General features: G+C 39.6%; 1 protein-coding gene across 1 annotated transcript; it reads left to right on the plus strand.

Moving 5' to 3' along the window:
• The first annotated feature begins 2,203 nt into the window (after positions 1-2,203).
• LOC108437405 (acyl-CoA dehydrogenase family member 10) lies at positions 2,204-14,353 on the plus strand. The gene is made up of 13 exons (XM_017714489.2): positions 2,204-2,313; positions 4,537-4,701; positions 5,113-5,261; positions 5,891-6,085; positions 6,315-6,473; positions 7,191-7,350; positions 9,677-9,800; positions 9,918-9,986; positions 10,464-10,645; positions 10,959-11,124; positions 12,240-12,382; positions 12,526-12,690; positions 13,546-14,353. Exons 2-13 carry the CDS (start codon positions 4,551-4,553, stop codon positions 13,653-13,655), a joined length of 1,773 nt encoding a protein of 590 aa, XP_017569978.2. The 5' UTR covers positions 2,204-2,313; positions 4,537-4,550; the 3' UTR covers positions 13,656-14,353.
• The last annotated feature ends 1,338 nt before the right edge of the window (positions 14,354-15,691 follow it).

Consider the following 15,691-nt stretch of genomic DNA (forward strand, 5'->3'; position numbering starts at 1 on the left):
ATGGCTTTAAACCTGTAAGCCAGTGGTGTTCAGTTGTGGTCCTGGAGGCCCGCTGTCCAGCACAGTTGGGTGATTTCTGCGCTTAAACACACCTGATTCAACTTATTTGTTAATTGCTAGGTTTAGAAGGTATGTTTGAGTAGGGCTATCACCAAACTGTGTTGGACACTGGTTCTCCAGGACTAGAGCTGAGCACCCATGCCGTAGGTCCTCTGTCTTTCTATGCTTCTATTGGTGCTTCCTCTTTTCTAGACTCTGCTAACCTTTCTTGCCCTTTCCACATATAGCTGCCCTATTTCTAAATAAAATCTACCCACCACATTTACATCGTTTTTTGTACCAACACAGCTTATTTTTACATGTCTGATTTGTACCATGTCTTTTTTCAGGTTGAATGGGTGGAGATTCATACACGTTGTAGCCGAATAAATGCGGGTTATTGTTGTTTTACACCGATCAGGTATAACATCATGACCACCTCCTTGTTTCTATGCTCATTGTCCATTTTATCAGCTCCGCTTACTATATAGGTGCACTATGTAGTTCTACAATTACAGACTGTAGTCCGTCTGTTTCTCTGATACTTTGTTAGCCCCCTTTTACCCTGTTCTTCAGTGGTCAGGACCCCTATTGGCCTGCATGGATCAGACACAGCAGTTCTGCTGGAGTTTTTAAACACCTCACTGCTGGAGTGAGAATGCTGTGTCTGATCCACTCAGACAAGCGCAACACACACTAACATACCACCACCACATCAGTGTTACTGCAGTGTGAGAATGATACAGCACCCAAATGCTACCAGCTCTGTGAGGGCCGATAGGAAGAACAGGGTAAAAGAGGGATGACAAAGCATGCAGATAAACAGATGGACTACAGTTTGTAATTGTAGAACTACAAAGTGCATCTATACAGTAAGTGGAGCCAATAAAATCAACAATCAGCGCATAAACAAGGATGTGGCCATAATGTTATGCCTGTTTGGTGTACGTAAATGTGCTCATGGTTATGACATCACATCCATAATAAATTGAAAACAGGGTATTTTGTGCAGCTTACTTACCATGTATAGATTGTGTAGATATACATGGGACCCCCCAAATAACAAGGAGCATTCGTTCACTTTCTTTCTAGAAAGTCTATACTTTCTATACTTACACCCATTCACCCTCTATAAGATTATTAATTATCATTTCTGTCTCATCCTCTTGTCAGTCAGAGCCTGCCTCCTCTTCTCAAAACTCATCTGTCCAACGTCTCTGCGCCAGTTCCCCAAGCAGATGTTTTGCCTCTGGCACTGTTCTGTTCTAAAAACCATTGCATTACCTCCAATTCTTCTTTTTATAAAGCGTTGTTGCCCCCCCCCCGTATGGACTGAGCAGAATGTTCACTGCTCAGTCCATACAGCCCATATATGAAAACCATGACCAAAAACAGCCCTGACTTGTTTTTGTTACTTGAGGTGTCCCCCAGGGGTCAGTGCCTGGCCCTCTCCTTTTCATAATTTCCATGCTGTCTGTTGGTCAAGTCATTTGATCACATGCCACCATGACCTCAGTATTAGTTATTATGCTGCTGATGCACCGATTATTATCAGTACCAGTTCTTCTACAGACTTGCCATCTCCCTCATAAACAGCCCATATCTGTGACAAAAAGCCCATGTCTTTTTTCTGTGGCTTGAACCTTATAAAACTAAATGGTGTTAAATGAATCCATATCCTTGTCAGATATGGATATTGCTAACAGTAGAGCCCTTGTTTAACCTTTCCAAATGTGTTCTCACTTGCCTCTGAAACCCAAGAATATGTTTTTCATCTTCAAAACATTTTTCAGATATAACCACACCTATATTTGAATTGCCATCTGCCGGCCTCACAGTTATCAGGAACTGTGCTTATCCTTGCAGTGATGTTTTCTTCCAAAAATCATGGTTTAAAACCATAAGTATGTTTTTGTGTTTTTTTTTTCTGATGTTTCTATTGGTTTAAGCAGCTTCTCAAGAATATGGTCTGTTTATTCCGCAACGAAATGCAATAATATTGTCTCTGGCTTTTCGTGGCAACAAATTAATAGAATAAATGTGATGAAATCTCCTCTTCTGGTATATCTATAAAACATCTGTGGCACCCACATATATTTGGAAGTCGAATTTGGTGCGTTTTAACGAGACTCTTATTTTGATACCTAGCCGTTAGGTTGTGTAATGTTGTTATCACGTGACTGTCCTACTTTCGCTGGCTAGCAAGTTCGTGTGGAAAAGAAGTGAAATGTTGGTGGAATAGGGGCGAATTTCTAAGCGCTTTTCTGTGAACAGGTAACTTAAACATTTGTGAATAGCTGATTAGTGAAAAAAAGAGAGAATATTCCGGAGACTGGCTAGATAATGACGTGCTGGCTGGTAGCCGCCAAACCAGTAAAGGTTGAGTTGACTCTTAAGTGTTCAAGCTAGTTTACAAAGCCTGCTGGCTAAATAAAGTATAAACACGAGAATCATGATATCAGTATTTCGGTTTAGTTTTTGGCAACAGTTAAATGTCTCTGACACACGAATAAGGAATATAGTCAGATACACATGGTGCATTCATGGTTCACTACTACTGGTTCTTTGCATGGTGAAATTAGTTCTTCATATTGATAAGGAATGTGTTGTATTTGGTTCTATATGAAACCTTTTTGAAAATGATTCTATACATCACTGAAAAGGGCACTTCTGTTGTTACAAGCTTGACCTCCTTGAACCATTTGTGGTGCTTTACAGAACCATTTTCAAAAAGGTTCTATATAAAACCATAAATGACACATTTTCAATCAATCTGAAGAACCAGTTAAGCATCAAATGGTTCTAAATAGAACCGTTCCCTTTACTAAAGAACCCTGGAAGAACCATCTTTACCTCCCATAGGCTTAAATTGCATCTAAATGAACTGCATCTAAAGGGATTATGTATGGCTGTAAGCATGAAACAGTTCATTGACAACACTTTTTCTATTCAATTATGAGGATGATTTTTTCAGTGACTTTCCCCTGTGTAACCCAGTGATTACTCGTTATACAACCCCAATACCAATGAAGTTGGGACGTTGTGTAAAACATAAATAAAAACAGAGTACGATGATCAACCTATATTCAATTGAATACACTACAAAGACAAGATATTTCATGTTCAAATGGATAAAATTTATTGTTTTTTGCAAATATTCACTCATTTTGAATTTGATGCCTGCAACACATTCCAAAGAAGTTGGGACAGGGGCAACAAAAGACTGGAAAAGTTCAGGAATGCTCAAAAAATGCTCACCTGTTTGGAACATTCCACAGGTGAACAGGTTAATTGGAAACAGGTGAGTGTCATGATTGGGTATAAAGGGAGCATCCCTGAAAGGCTCAGTCGTTCACAAGCAAGGATGGGGTGAGGTTCACCACTTTGTGAACAACTGCATGAGCAAATAGTCCAACAGCTTAAGAACAACGTTTCTCAACGTGCAATTGCAAGGAATTTAGGGGTTTCATCGTCTACAGTCCATAATATCATCAAAAGTTTCAGAGAATCTGGAGAAATCTCTGCAAGTAAGCGGCAAGGCAGAAAACCAACATTGACCTTCGATCCCTCAGGTGGCACTGCATTAAAAACCAACATCATTCTGTAACAGATATTCCCACATGGGCTCAGGAACACTTCAGAAAACCACTGTCAGTGAACACAGTTTGTCGCTCCATCTACAAGTGTAAGTTAAAACTCTGCCATGCAAAAGCCACAGATCAACAACACCCAGAAACACCGCCGGCTTCTCTGGGCCCGAGCTCATGAGATGGACTGAGGCAGAGTGGAAAAGTGTCCTGTGGTCTGACGCGTCCACAGTTCAAACTGGTTTTGGAAATCATGGACGTCGTGTCCTCCAGGCCAAAGAGGAAAAGGACTGTCCGGATTGTCAGCGCAAAGTTCAAAAGCCAGCATCTCTGTGTGGGGGTGTGTTAGTGCCCATGGCAGGGGTAACCTGCACATCTGTGAAGGCACCATTAATGCTGAAAGGTACATACAGGTTTTAGAGCAACATATGCTGCCATTCAAGCCACATTCTGCACGCGTTACAACAGTGTGGCTTCGTAGTAAAAGAGTGCGGGTACTAGACTGGCCTGCCTGCAGTCCAGACCTGTCTCCCAATGAAAATGTGTGGTGCATTATGAAGCGCAAAATACGACAATGGAGACCCCGGACTGTTGAGCAACTGAAGTTGTACATCAAGCAAGAATGGGAAACATTAAATAACATTAAATATCTTGTCTTCGTAGTTTATTCAGTTGAATATAGGTTGAAAAGGATTTGCAAATCATTGTATTCTGTTTTTATTTACGTCCCAACTTCACTGGAATTGGGATTGTACTATTTACGTAATGCATATAACATGCATTAGAGGATGATGTTGTAATGTTATAATGGTGCTTTCTAAATGCAGTGCTATGGGGGCGGGGGGGGGGGGGGGTAATTTCTTTAATATTTCAGTGGTTATAGAGTGTATTTCTGCTGCTATTATTGCAGGTAGCGCTGTAAGGATGGCACCGCTGTCACAGAAAGCTTTGCGCCTACTTAGCGTGAAGCAACTCTTGCGTCCTCATATCAGTGTGGCTTGGGTCTCCACCTATAAAGCCGTAATATTTGATATGTTTGGAGTTCTGATACCGTCACCGCTCCCTAAAGCAACAGGTAACATGTGCAGTGAATCCCAATGCATGAGCCTGCATCATAGGCAGTCAACTGACATATAGACAAATACTCAAAGTAGTAACATACTTTAAGCCCTTAATTGGCCAGGGGCCACCGGCAGGCCCAGTGTTTTATTACACAGTTCTTTAAGCTCATCCAGTTTGCATTGAAGTCCCTGTAGTTACTGAATAATAAGCCTTAGAATGTAATAAGACTGGTATTTCAAGTAGTTAAATCAATGCATCTCAAATTAGTGCAACCAGTTTTCTGTACTTTAATAATGAACTGCTGCTGGTGAATTATTTTTCATGGTTAGCATCTTATTTAACTGTGCCTTACATTACTTTCTGTAGTAACAGTGTGCGTATTATCTGTATGGTAATCTGAATATTTTTGCCATTTCTGTGACAGAGTGGGAGGACAAAAATGGTGTTCCGCGTGGCACAATAGGTCAGGCCATTAGGACGGGAGGTGATGGGAACGTTTGGAGGAAGTACATGAGAGGGGAACTAGGGCCAGAGGAGTTTGTGGAAGCCTTCAGCCGGGACTGCAGTCAAATTGTACGTTTGCTTCTTGTTTGATTCTTACCATAAACTGAGATATATATATATATATATATATATATTACAAATATTAGATAAGAATATTGTTCCTGTCATTCTCTTTCCAAACTGGTAACTTTATAAGAGAAGGGAAAACATTTTTAATATTAACGTAAGTTAATGTAACTAGATGTTAGCCCAAGTAAATTTGGATAATATCATCCATTCAGCAGGATACTCATACAATTTAAAGCAAGCAAGCAAAGTTTATTTATATAGCAGTTTTTCCAACAGGTGTTGTCACAAAGCAGCTTTACAGAACAATCAGTATTACAGAAAGAAAAAGACTAATACAAAGTGTTGGTCTTGACTCAGACTCAGTGTGTCTAGGTCTCAGTCTTCACTCAGTCTCACCTCTTGTGGTCTTGACTACAACACTAGGGCATATAAGTTGTAATTATGCCATCTTGGCTTCTTTTGTTCAGTGGATCATCAGATTTAACTGAAAAGAGCAGATCAGGCAAAAGCAGAAAATAACACTTTAAAGGTCACTGTAGTTCATTGAATCTGAACCTGAACTTGAACTGGAGATGTATCAGCTAGTGTCACATAAGTCTTGTAAATTATCCCTGTTTTGTTCTTTTCAGGTGGGCTTCAAGGTCCATATTGGCTCGTTCCATTCAGCTTTAACCAGCGACTCCATGACACGGCCTCTCACAGTTATGATGGAAGCTGTGCGGTGTGCACGTGCCGAGGGTCTCAAGACCGCTGTCCTTAGCAACAACTTTCTTTTGCTTGGGGGAAGGTCCTACATGCCTCTGGATCCCTCTCTCTTTGACGTGGTAATTGAATTTTGCCTGATTCCCATAGCCATGGCGTGAACATATGCAATAGACCCAGAGGCCGCCAAATCGAGCTGCAGTAGCTTTATTTAAGAAGTTAACCATGCATTTAAGTAAATTCACAGTGTTTGAAATACATGTAGTATCAAAAGCAGTTGGATCCACTCTTCCCTTTTCCATTAGAGTGCAAAGATTTCTTGTTTTTATTTCTTTCTCTGTGTATTTTTAGATAGTAGAGTCCTGCAGGGTGGGCTTGTGTAAGCCAGATCCAAGGATTTACCAGTTGTGTGCTGACAGGCTGGGGGTCTCACCACAGGAAGCAGTGTTTCTGGATGATCTGAGGTTCAACGTGGAGGCTGCAGAGCGAGTGGGCATGCGAGGCATCACGGTGAGTTCTGTATAACAGTCCTGACCAACAATGTGTTCTTGCAGTGGGACAGTGAACCATAGTTTTGCCACTTATTCGCGCACATGTTCACCTGTGTGAATATGACTGTTTACAAGTCACACTCAGATACAATCAACCATTATCAGAGCATTTTTAAAAAGCACCAAACATCAAACACACATGTGAGAGGCTGAGAAGGAGTAAATGCACAGATGCCACCACGATATTCATCATAAAGGAAATGGTTAGGTTTCCTGCAGAGAAGCTTTTTGTCAAGGATGATACTCATCAGTTTAGTCCATGACTGTCACTATGGGAAGCTATTTACTGCCATCATGTGGCCAGAATTTGGTTTTAAAAGGAAATTAGAGATATACTGTATTTGCAGGATCACAGGCTATGGATGTTTTTCTGTTTCTTTTTTAAGTAGGAATAATATATATTGATGTTCACTTTTGATTTTGGGTATAAGTATTATGTTTCCGTCTATCTGTATACATATTCGATTTGTTAACATTGTTATTAGTTCAGAAAAAAAATAATACAATTTACATAATTGGTGATTGGTGCTTTCTGTAATAATATAATAATAAAAAAAGGTTTACACTTTATTTTTCATCAATACTCAGTTGCTTTACATATGAGATCTGTCATAATTTAGACTTTATATTTGTAGCCAGTCAGTTTCTATACACTATGTGTAATGTTTCTCTTTAGGTCAGAGACCCTGCACAGGCCGTCAAGGAACTGGAGGAGGTGCTGAAGGTGCCGTTATCTGGTTTTGTTCCTGGTACCCGGTCTGTGAGACAGACCCAGCAACTCCCCATGGACCGACTCGCCCAGTATCTCAACAGTGCTGTTCAGCTTCCTCAAACAGGTACACCAGAGCTGATCATGGACCTCAAACATTCTTCCAGTATACTGGTTTTGGTACTGAAATTTGTCTTTGTTATGCTATATACAGTTGTATGTAAAAGTTTGGGTGGCCCTGGTCAAATTACAGTTGTGATCAAATTTATTCAACCCCCACTGAAATAAAGTGTTTTGGCCAGTTTGACATTGATCATTGATTTGATCATTTCAGTCATCTTATTTACAATTATATCAAAGAGGCACTTATAAATTAAACAAATATAACATTTATGATGAAATAACCACAAATGTCTTTTCTGTGCTCACATCATTATCAGTTTTATTCAGCCCCCTAGTGACATTATTTTTTAGTACTTAGTACAACATCCTTTTCCAGTTATGACATCTTTCAAGCGTGAAACTTAGCTTGACACAAGTGTCTTGCAGCGACCTATGGGTATCTTAGCCCATTCTTTATGGGCAAAAGCCTCCAGTTCAGTCACATTCTTAGGCTTGCGCGCTGCAACTGCCTTCTTTAGGTCCCACCAGAGGTTCTCAATTGGATTTAAGTCTGGTGACTGTGATGGCCACTCTAGAATGTTCCAGCCTTTCGTCTTCAACCATGCTCTAGTGGACTTGGATGTGTGCTTCGGATCATTGTCCTGTTGGAAGGTCCAACGTCTCCCAAGCCGCAGGTTTGTGACTGACTCAATCACATTTTCCTCCAAGATCTCCTGGTACTGAAGGGAATTCATGGTACCCTGCACATGTTGAAGCTTTCCTGTACCATTAGAAGCAAAACAGCCCCAAAGCATAATTGACCCCCCGCCATGCTTCACAGTAGGCAAGGTGTTCTTTTGTTCATAAGCCTGGTTCTTCCTCCTCCAAACATAGCGCTGGTCCATTGGCCCAAACAGTTCTAATTTAATTTCATCTGACCACAGTACACTGTACCAAAACTTTTGTGGCTTATCCACATGACTTTTGGCATACTGCAGTCGACTTGTCTTGTTCTTTGGAGTCAGCAAGGGGGTGCGCCTGGGAGTTCTGGCATGGAGGTCTTCGTTATGCAGTGCGCGCCTTATTGTCTGAGCTGAAACTTTGGTGCCCACATCTGACAGGTCTTTTTTCAGTTCCTTAGCAGTCATGCATGGATTTTTCTCCACATTACGCTTCAGGTAGCGCACAGCAGTCGTGGTCAGGATCTTCTTTCTGCCACGACCAGGCAGCGTTTCCACTGTGCCCTTTAACTTGAACTTGCGAATGATATTTCCGATAGTGTCTCTTGGAATATTTAACAACTTCGCGATCTTCTTATATCCATTGCCATTCTTGTGAAGAGAAATAACCTCTTCTCGTGTCTTCTGGGACCATTCTCTTGCCTTCACCATGCTTGTAAACACACCAGTAGATGTCTAGAAGGAGCTGAGTATCACAGTCCTTTTAAATCTGCCTAATTGGTGCTTATTTTGCTTGATTGCTGCTCGTTGACATCCACAGGTGGTTTTAATACCTGATTGAAAACACTGGAATGAACCTCTGTTCTTAAGAGTCGTAAAGGGGTTGAATAATTGTGTCAATGAAGAAATCACAAAAAGGCCATTTAATACTTTATGACAAAAACAACTGAAGCTATTTTAGTTGCATTTAGTTCTTTAACAAGTCCTTGTAAGATTTAATTATGAACGCAATTACAAATGTGCACTGAATTCCATAAAACCCTTCACAGCATTGGGGGTTGAATAAATTTGATCACACTGTACATGTTTTTCTGATTTTGTGAGTGAAAATAAGTCAGCACATCCTCTGCTGAGAACCTACTTCTATGCAGTTTAACGCATAATTACTGTTTGTTTGCTGATTGTAACATTTTGGGGGAAAATTTTAACATAAAATTTAGGCTGCATAAAAGTTATGGCACATATACTCTAACTTACTAACTCTTACTCTAACTCATTAAGTATACGGCCTTGTTTCTAGTCTCATTGTCCATTTTATCAGCTCCACTTTCCGTATAGGTGCACTTTCATAGTTCTACAATTACAGACTGTAGACCAACTGTTTCTCTGCATACTTTGTTAGCCAGTTCTTCAATAGTCAGGACCCCCACAGGACTACCACAGAGCAGGTGTAATGTGGGTGCTTGGTCATTCTCAGCACTGCAGGGACAATGACGTGGTGGTGGTGTGCTAATGTGTGCTGCACTAATACAAGTGGATCAGACACAGCAGTGCTGCTGGACAGATACGAGGGGTATTCAAACTTTTGCATACGACTGTATCTGTCCTTGTTAATTGTTGTTATAATGGGAGAATCTTAGTCATCTCTACTGTTATTTTGTTGTCTTCTAGGACCAATTACAGTCCGACAATTCAGCCATAGTCACTCTAACTCCACATACCTCCTGAGCTGTGGGGGGCACCAGCTTGTGCTAAAGAAGAAAGCAGATACTGAAGCTCTGAGGAAAGAGTGCAGGTTTGGCATGTTTCATATGAGTTGCTTCATGATATTCGCATTCACATCCATCCAGTTGTTGTAAGGCGTGAAACGGTATGTGCTTCCTTGCTCTCTGCAATATTTCTTTCTCTGTAGGCTTCTAACGGCACTTAACAAAGTTGGAGTTCCTGTGCCAGATGTTATTGCCCACTGTGAAGTACCCAGGTAATTGTGCTTTCTCTATGAAATATCTGGATTCAAAAGTAGTGCATTCATTGTTCCACAAGAGATGCTGTTTGAGGTGGTAAAAAGGTTCAAATCCATTAGGTTCATGGTGACATTCACAGTGTAACAATGTTACCTATTTTTCTCAAAATTATCACGAGTATCATCATATTCGATACATTATTAACCCCAACTGAGAATGCTAGTATGAAGCATGACCCAGTATCTTGGTATATGCGTAGAGACTGGAGCTTATAGTAGCTTGGAAATGGTCATTTTGTGTCAGAAGGGACAACTATCTTCATTTTTACATGTCAATGTAACAAGAGTTTATCCCTAATAATTGTAGACCATTTCTATTGGCCCATTCATCGTGCAATGTTCATACAAAAAGGTCAGCAGGTGTTTTGAAATGTTATAAAAATGTGTTTATTCTCAACTAGCTTCATGCCTTCATCTTACTTTTCTTTTGGTCAGTGTCCTGGACACTGCATTTTACCTGAGATCTTACTGCCAAGGTCGGGTGTTTAATGACTTTTCTCTACCTGAACTTGATGCTGATGAGAAGAAATGTGTGTATGAGGCCATGATTCAAACACTCTGCCAGATACACAGAGTCGACCCAGAAACAACAGGCCTGGCGGACCTCAGAGAGCGAGGTAGGACATTACTGAAGATGTAAATTAGAAAAAAATTAAGTGATGCAAGACATTTAAAGCCTGGGTACTTGTTTACTGTACTTTTACCATCAAAAAAGTTTTATGTAGAAGAAGAGCATTGTCAGAAGAAGATCTCAGAATTTTCAAGTCAGAAATGTGATATTTGGTAGAACTTGCATGCACATCATTATGGCTGCATGCATAGCTCCACCCTCTGGATGAAGTGTGGCATTGCAGTTCCTCAATTATACAACGTTTCATTTCCAGATGCTGCTCTCAGTCAAATCCCACTAATTAAATTGCACTTGTTCAGTGTCATGTAATTCAGGAGGCTTCATGGAATTTGAAGTGAAGAGGTTGGCGCAGCAGTACAAGGCACATGAGACTCAGCCCATTCCAGCCATGAACAGACTGATAGAATGGCTCCTGTCACATCTCCCTGAACAGCAGAAAGCCACACTGCTACATGGAAGCTTCAGGTTAGATACCCACACTTCTTATAAGCAGAAATAAAGTTCACATTAGGTGGAATTTCTGTTCTAACCTTGCAAGCGATTCTCGTCCCTCAAACCACTGCTAACCAGGCGCATCATAGTAAAGAATAGCTTCTGCAAAAGATGCAGTTTACAAGATTTTCTACTTATCCCAGTTATCCCAGATGAGCCAATGCATGTATGGTGTCCAATTGTCGCCTTTTAGTTTAGTTTATTATTATTTAGTCTACTGTGTATTAAAGGGGAACTCAATAGTTCTGCGTAATTAAATGGTTAACAGATCAACAGAGTCATTCAGTGTGGTTTGGTGTGAAATGCTCTGTTCTAGAGACTCAACGAGTCTGAATTTTTCACAATGGTGGTGCTAGGAACCAGACATCTGAGGGGTTTAATGCCTGTCGCCAGAAAGTTATTTCATTAAACAGTTATGAATACGCTGCCAAATGTCTGAGACATTGTTTTATAGTCTGGCCTAAAACACGTTTTAATCATTTTATTTCAAGTCAGGACAAGTGGCTGTACAAGTACACAGTGGAGTGAAATTATGTCATTTTAATCAGTTCATGTTGGAAGGATACATGATTTTCCCTTATTTTTACTCTTTTGAACAGTTACGACATCAGAACTGTGAAATAAGAAATATTTAATTATGTATACTCTAAAAAATGTTAAACACTCAAAAATATCTTCTGGATTCTTCCAAATAGGCCCATTTGCCTTGATGCAGCTTTGCTCACTCTTGCCATTCTCTCAGTTCACTTGATTAGGAGCCAGCTGGGATGCTTTGCCCCTTAATGATGTTCCACATATTCTAAATCTGAGAATACTAAGGCATCATCTTTATTTATTTTTGTCTCGCAAACACATTTCAAGCATTTAAGCTTAGGTCAGAAAAGTCTTTTTGAAAGATTATGAAAAACACATGTCCAATCAGGTGTGATTGGACTTTGGCTAGTTCTGTAATGGAGTAATGGATCCTTCTGAAATCTGGTTATGCAAGATGGAAAATACTGGGTATTGCATTACTGACAACCCACTGATGCTAGACTGACATGAGCCACTGTTTGTGCTCTGTGAAAAATCTGACTTTTCATTTACAGGCTGAACAACCTGGTATTTGACTCAGAGAAGCCAAAGGTGAGGGCAGTGTTGGGATGGAGCCTTTCTACTGTAGGAGACCCACTTGTGGACGTGGCTTTTTGTTGTATGTCCCAGTACCTGTCTCCGAACACTACACAACCAGGTAAAAGCAAGGCCAGTCAGACATTAAGTCAGAGGTTCTTAAGTGTGTGTTTAAATATGGTGCACACATGCACAAAACAGTCAATATCATTAACGGCCCTTGATGGCTCGGCTGAGTTGTATATGTTTTTTATGCTTTCATAGGGAACAAACTTGCTTCAGTGGACATTCCCAGTGCAGAAGAATTGTTTGAGCTTTACAGTAAAGCAATGGGACTGGAGAGCATCCCACACTGGCAGTTCTACATGGCTTTCAGCTTTTTCTGTCAGGCTGTCATCTTACAGGCTAACCATATAAGCTCACTTAAAGGTAAGTTTTAAATCAACAAACTCAAAGTGGTGAAATGAAGCTGAAAATAATGGCGGCTTATCTTAACTGTCTGGTGTACAGCATTCCAGAGCTTTTGGCCTTTTAGCCTTTTTTTTTCATCCAAAAATGTTTACTGTTTCAGAATTTTAGCATGTGTTTTATTTTAGTTTGCATTAACTTAACCTACAGTGTGCTCCAAAAGTAATGGCACCCCTGGTAAGCATGAGCAAAATAGGGTGTAAAAAACATTCTTTATTGCTTCCATTTGATCTTATTTATTGTCTTACCAAATGGGGCAGTCATGGGCTGGAGGTTAGGGAACCAGCTCTGTGACCTGAAGGTTGATGGTTCGTTCCCCTGAACCGACAGTGCATGACGGAAGTGCCCTTGAGCAAGGCACCCAAGACCCAGCTGCTCCCTGGGAGCCGTGGATAGGTGTGCCCACGGCTCTGGGCAAGTGTGCTCACTGCCCCCTAGTGTGCGTGTGCATTCAGAGTGTGTATGTGGGGTTTCACTGCACGGATGGGCTAAATGCAAAGGTGAAATTGCCCCGTTGTGGGACTAATAAGGGTCCCTTAATCTAACTTTATTTGAAGGATCATGGAATGATTTAAAGAAAAACTCTTATCATGAAGTATTTTCCTCAAATCTATGTGTGCCACAGTTGTTGTCACCACTAGAAATTCTTAAGAGTGAAATCTAACTGACGTATATTTTATGTTTTAAATTCAGTTTGAATTAAAAGTTATTTGACCTTATTGTTTTATTCCCATTATTTAATAGGTAACAGTTTTTTATAACTGGAATAAGTTTTCTTAACTATGACCAATATTTTTCTGTTTTTTTATTGTTTAGTCACTGCGGGTACAAGGGACATAGAAGACATGGCAGAATTGGCATGGGTCTTTGCCATTAAAGAAGGCTTTCGTATCTTCAATGCTGTACCCAGAGCCGCAGGCTCCTGAGCAAAGGACCATAGACAATACATTCGCCATCCTCTGCTCCAGTGTGTCTTGCTGTGCACTTTAATCAACTGAAAATGGACTACATGGATTTCTATTAAAACAGCCTGTTAAAGTTTCACCACAATATATAAATCAACAGCTACAAGGTAGACTTTTTCTTTGTCCCATAACATTTTCTACCTTTGCCTATATGGAAAGATGGCTTTCACATCAAAAGAGCTGAAAAGCTCGAGCGCCTCCTTTTCTATGAAGTTCTCCAATCCCACAATTAAGCAGGTTTACCTTTGCTTAGCTTCTTAGACATGTCAAGCCCTGGACTTCCCAAAGCTATCCAGTATATCCTAATGTTTTAATGTATTTCTCCACAATATATAAATCAACAGATGAAAGTTATTGTTATGTATATATATATATATATATATATATATATATAAAGTTATGCTGTTGCTCAGCACGCCAAAACTGAGTGGGGAAGCTTAAACTTTCACCGAACTTAAGTTCCTTCGTCAAGCCCATCTTGCTAAGGTAGAAAGTTGCTAATGCATTCATTTCATGTTTATGAGTCTTGCACAACACTCTCCTGCAACAGTGTTTGCATAATGGCTAACTGGCTTTATTAAACATTATTACCATAGCTTATCTACAGCTCTGTTTTAAAAAAAAAAGTGGGACCGCTGTGCAAAATGTAAATAAAAACAGAATGCAATGCATATTTGCAGATCAGTTAAACCATATATATAATTGAAAATAGTACAAAAACAATAGATCTAATTCTCTCAAACTGAGAAATGTTATTGTTTTTTGAAAAATATTGAATATTGGCCATTTTGTATTTGATGCCAGCAACATGTTTCAAAAAGGTTGGGACAGGGGACTCCACCATGCAAAAAAGAAACCATATATAAACAGGATCTAAAAAACACCGCTGCCTTCTCTGGGCCCGAGCTCATTTATGATGGACTTGGGTAATGTAGAAAAGTGTCCTGTGGGCTGATGAATCAAAAATTTAAATTCTTTTGGGAAATCATGGATGCCACACCTTCCAGGCTAAAGAAGAGAGGGACTATCTGGCTTGAAATCAGTCCACAGTTCAGAAGTTGGCATCTGTGATGGTATGGGTATTAGTGCACAACTGTGAAGGCACCATTATCACTGAACGATATGCACAGGCTTTGAAGCAGCATTTTGGTGCCATTCAGACGTCTTTCTAAGGAAAATTGTTGCTTATTTCAGCAAGTAAAAAGCAAAGTTTACTGATGTCAGAGATGTTTTGTGATTATTTTGTAATAAAGTTTTGCTTTAAAAGATATTTTAATCCATTTGAATTATGTTCATGGCAGAGGAGTACACATAAGGCAAAATAGTCCCCAAAGAAACCTTTTTTCAGATTTAGGACTATTCCCTGCTAGAAGCTGTAGAGCTCAGAACCTTTAGTTTGCAAAATGGTGATCAAATCTTGATCAAATCCTGAAAGATACACTGAGCTAATCAAATAATGAATCATTTAATAACTTGTAGTATAGGTGAAGTATGTAGAGAACATCTGAAACAATTTATTTTTAGTTGTTTGTAAAAGAAAGAAAGACAACAACATCCATTAGTTTAAAAACTGAGTTTAAGGGCTCACTTAAAAAAACAAACAAACAAAAAAAAACAACAACAATCAACTACAGGTCTTTGTTTATTATGATTTAGTCTGACTGAAATTATTCACTTCAGAAGCAAGACTAACCTCAATTAGAGACTTTTATCAAATTGAATTTAATGACTAAGTTAGCTGCTGGATAAATGGGTTAAAATTGGAGTATATTCTATTGTTAGAGACTTGTGTGCTCTTCTACGATCATCCACTTTAAATTCTGATATTATTTCTCATTTTATATCGTATTTTATAATAAACTGATTTAGATTAGAATGGATATATTTATGATCCCTAAACCTTCCTTTTAGTACATGACAGACATTTGCATCTGTTATATCTGTTTATACATGATACCTATTTATATCTGGGAACTCCTCTCTGTACAATAGTTTGC

The sequence above is a fragment of the Pygocentrus nattereri genome, chromosome 20 (genome assembly GCF_015220715.1).
Source record: "Pygocentrus nattereri isolate fPygNat1 chromosome 20, fPygNat1.pri, whole genome shotgun sequence".
Classification (NCBI taxonomy): domain Eukaryota; kingdom Metazoa; phylum Chordata; class Actinopteri; order Characiformes; family Serrasalmidae; genus Pygocentrus; species Pygocentrus nattereri.

Bases quoted from the DNA above. Each gene is read 5' to 3' on its own strand.
- LOC108437405 (XM_017714489.2), top strand. From the start codon at position 4,551: ATGGCACCGCTGTCACAGAAAGCTTTGCGCCTACTTAGCGTGAAGCAA. The intron at 6,474-7,190 runs GTGAGTTCTGTA...GTTTCTCTTTAG, and splicing joins TGGGCATGCGAGGCATCACG to GTCAGAGACCCTGCACAGGC. The intron at 12,383-12,525 runs GTAAAAGCAAGG...ATGCTTTCATAG, and splicing joins TCCGAACACTACACAACCAG to GGAACAAACTTGCTTCAGTG.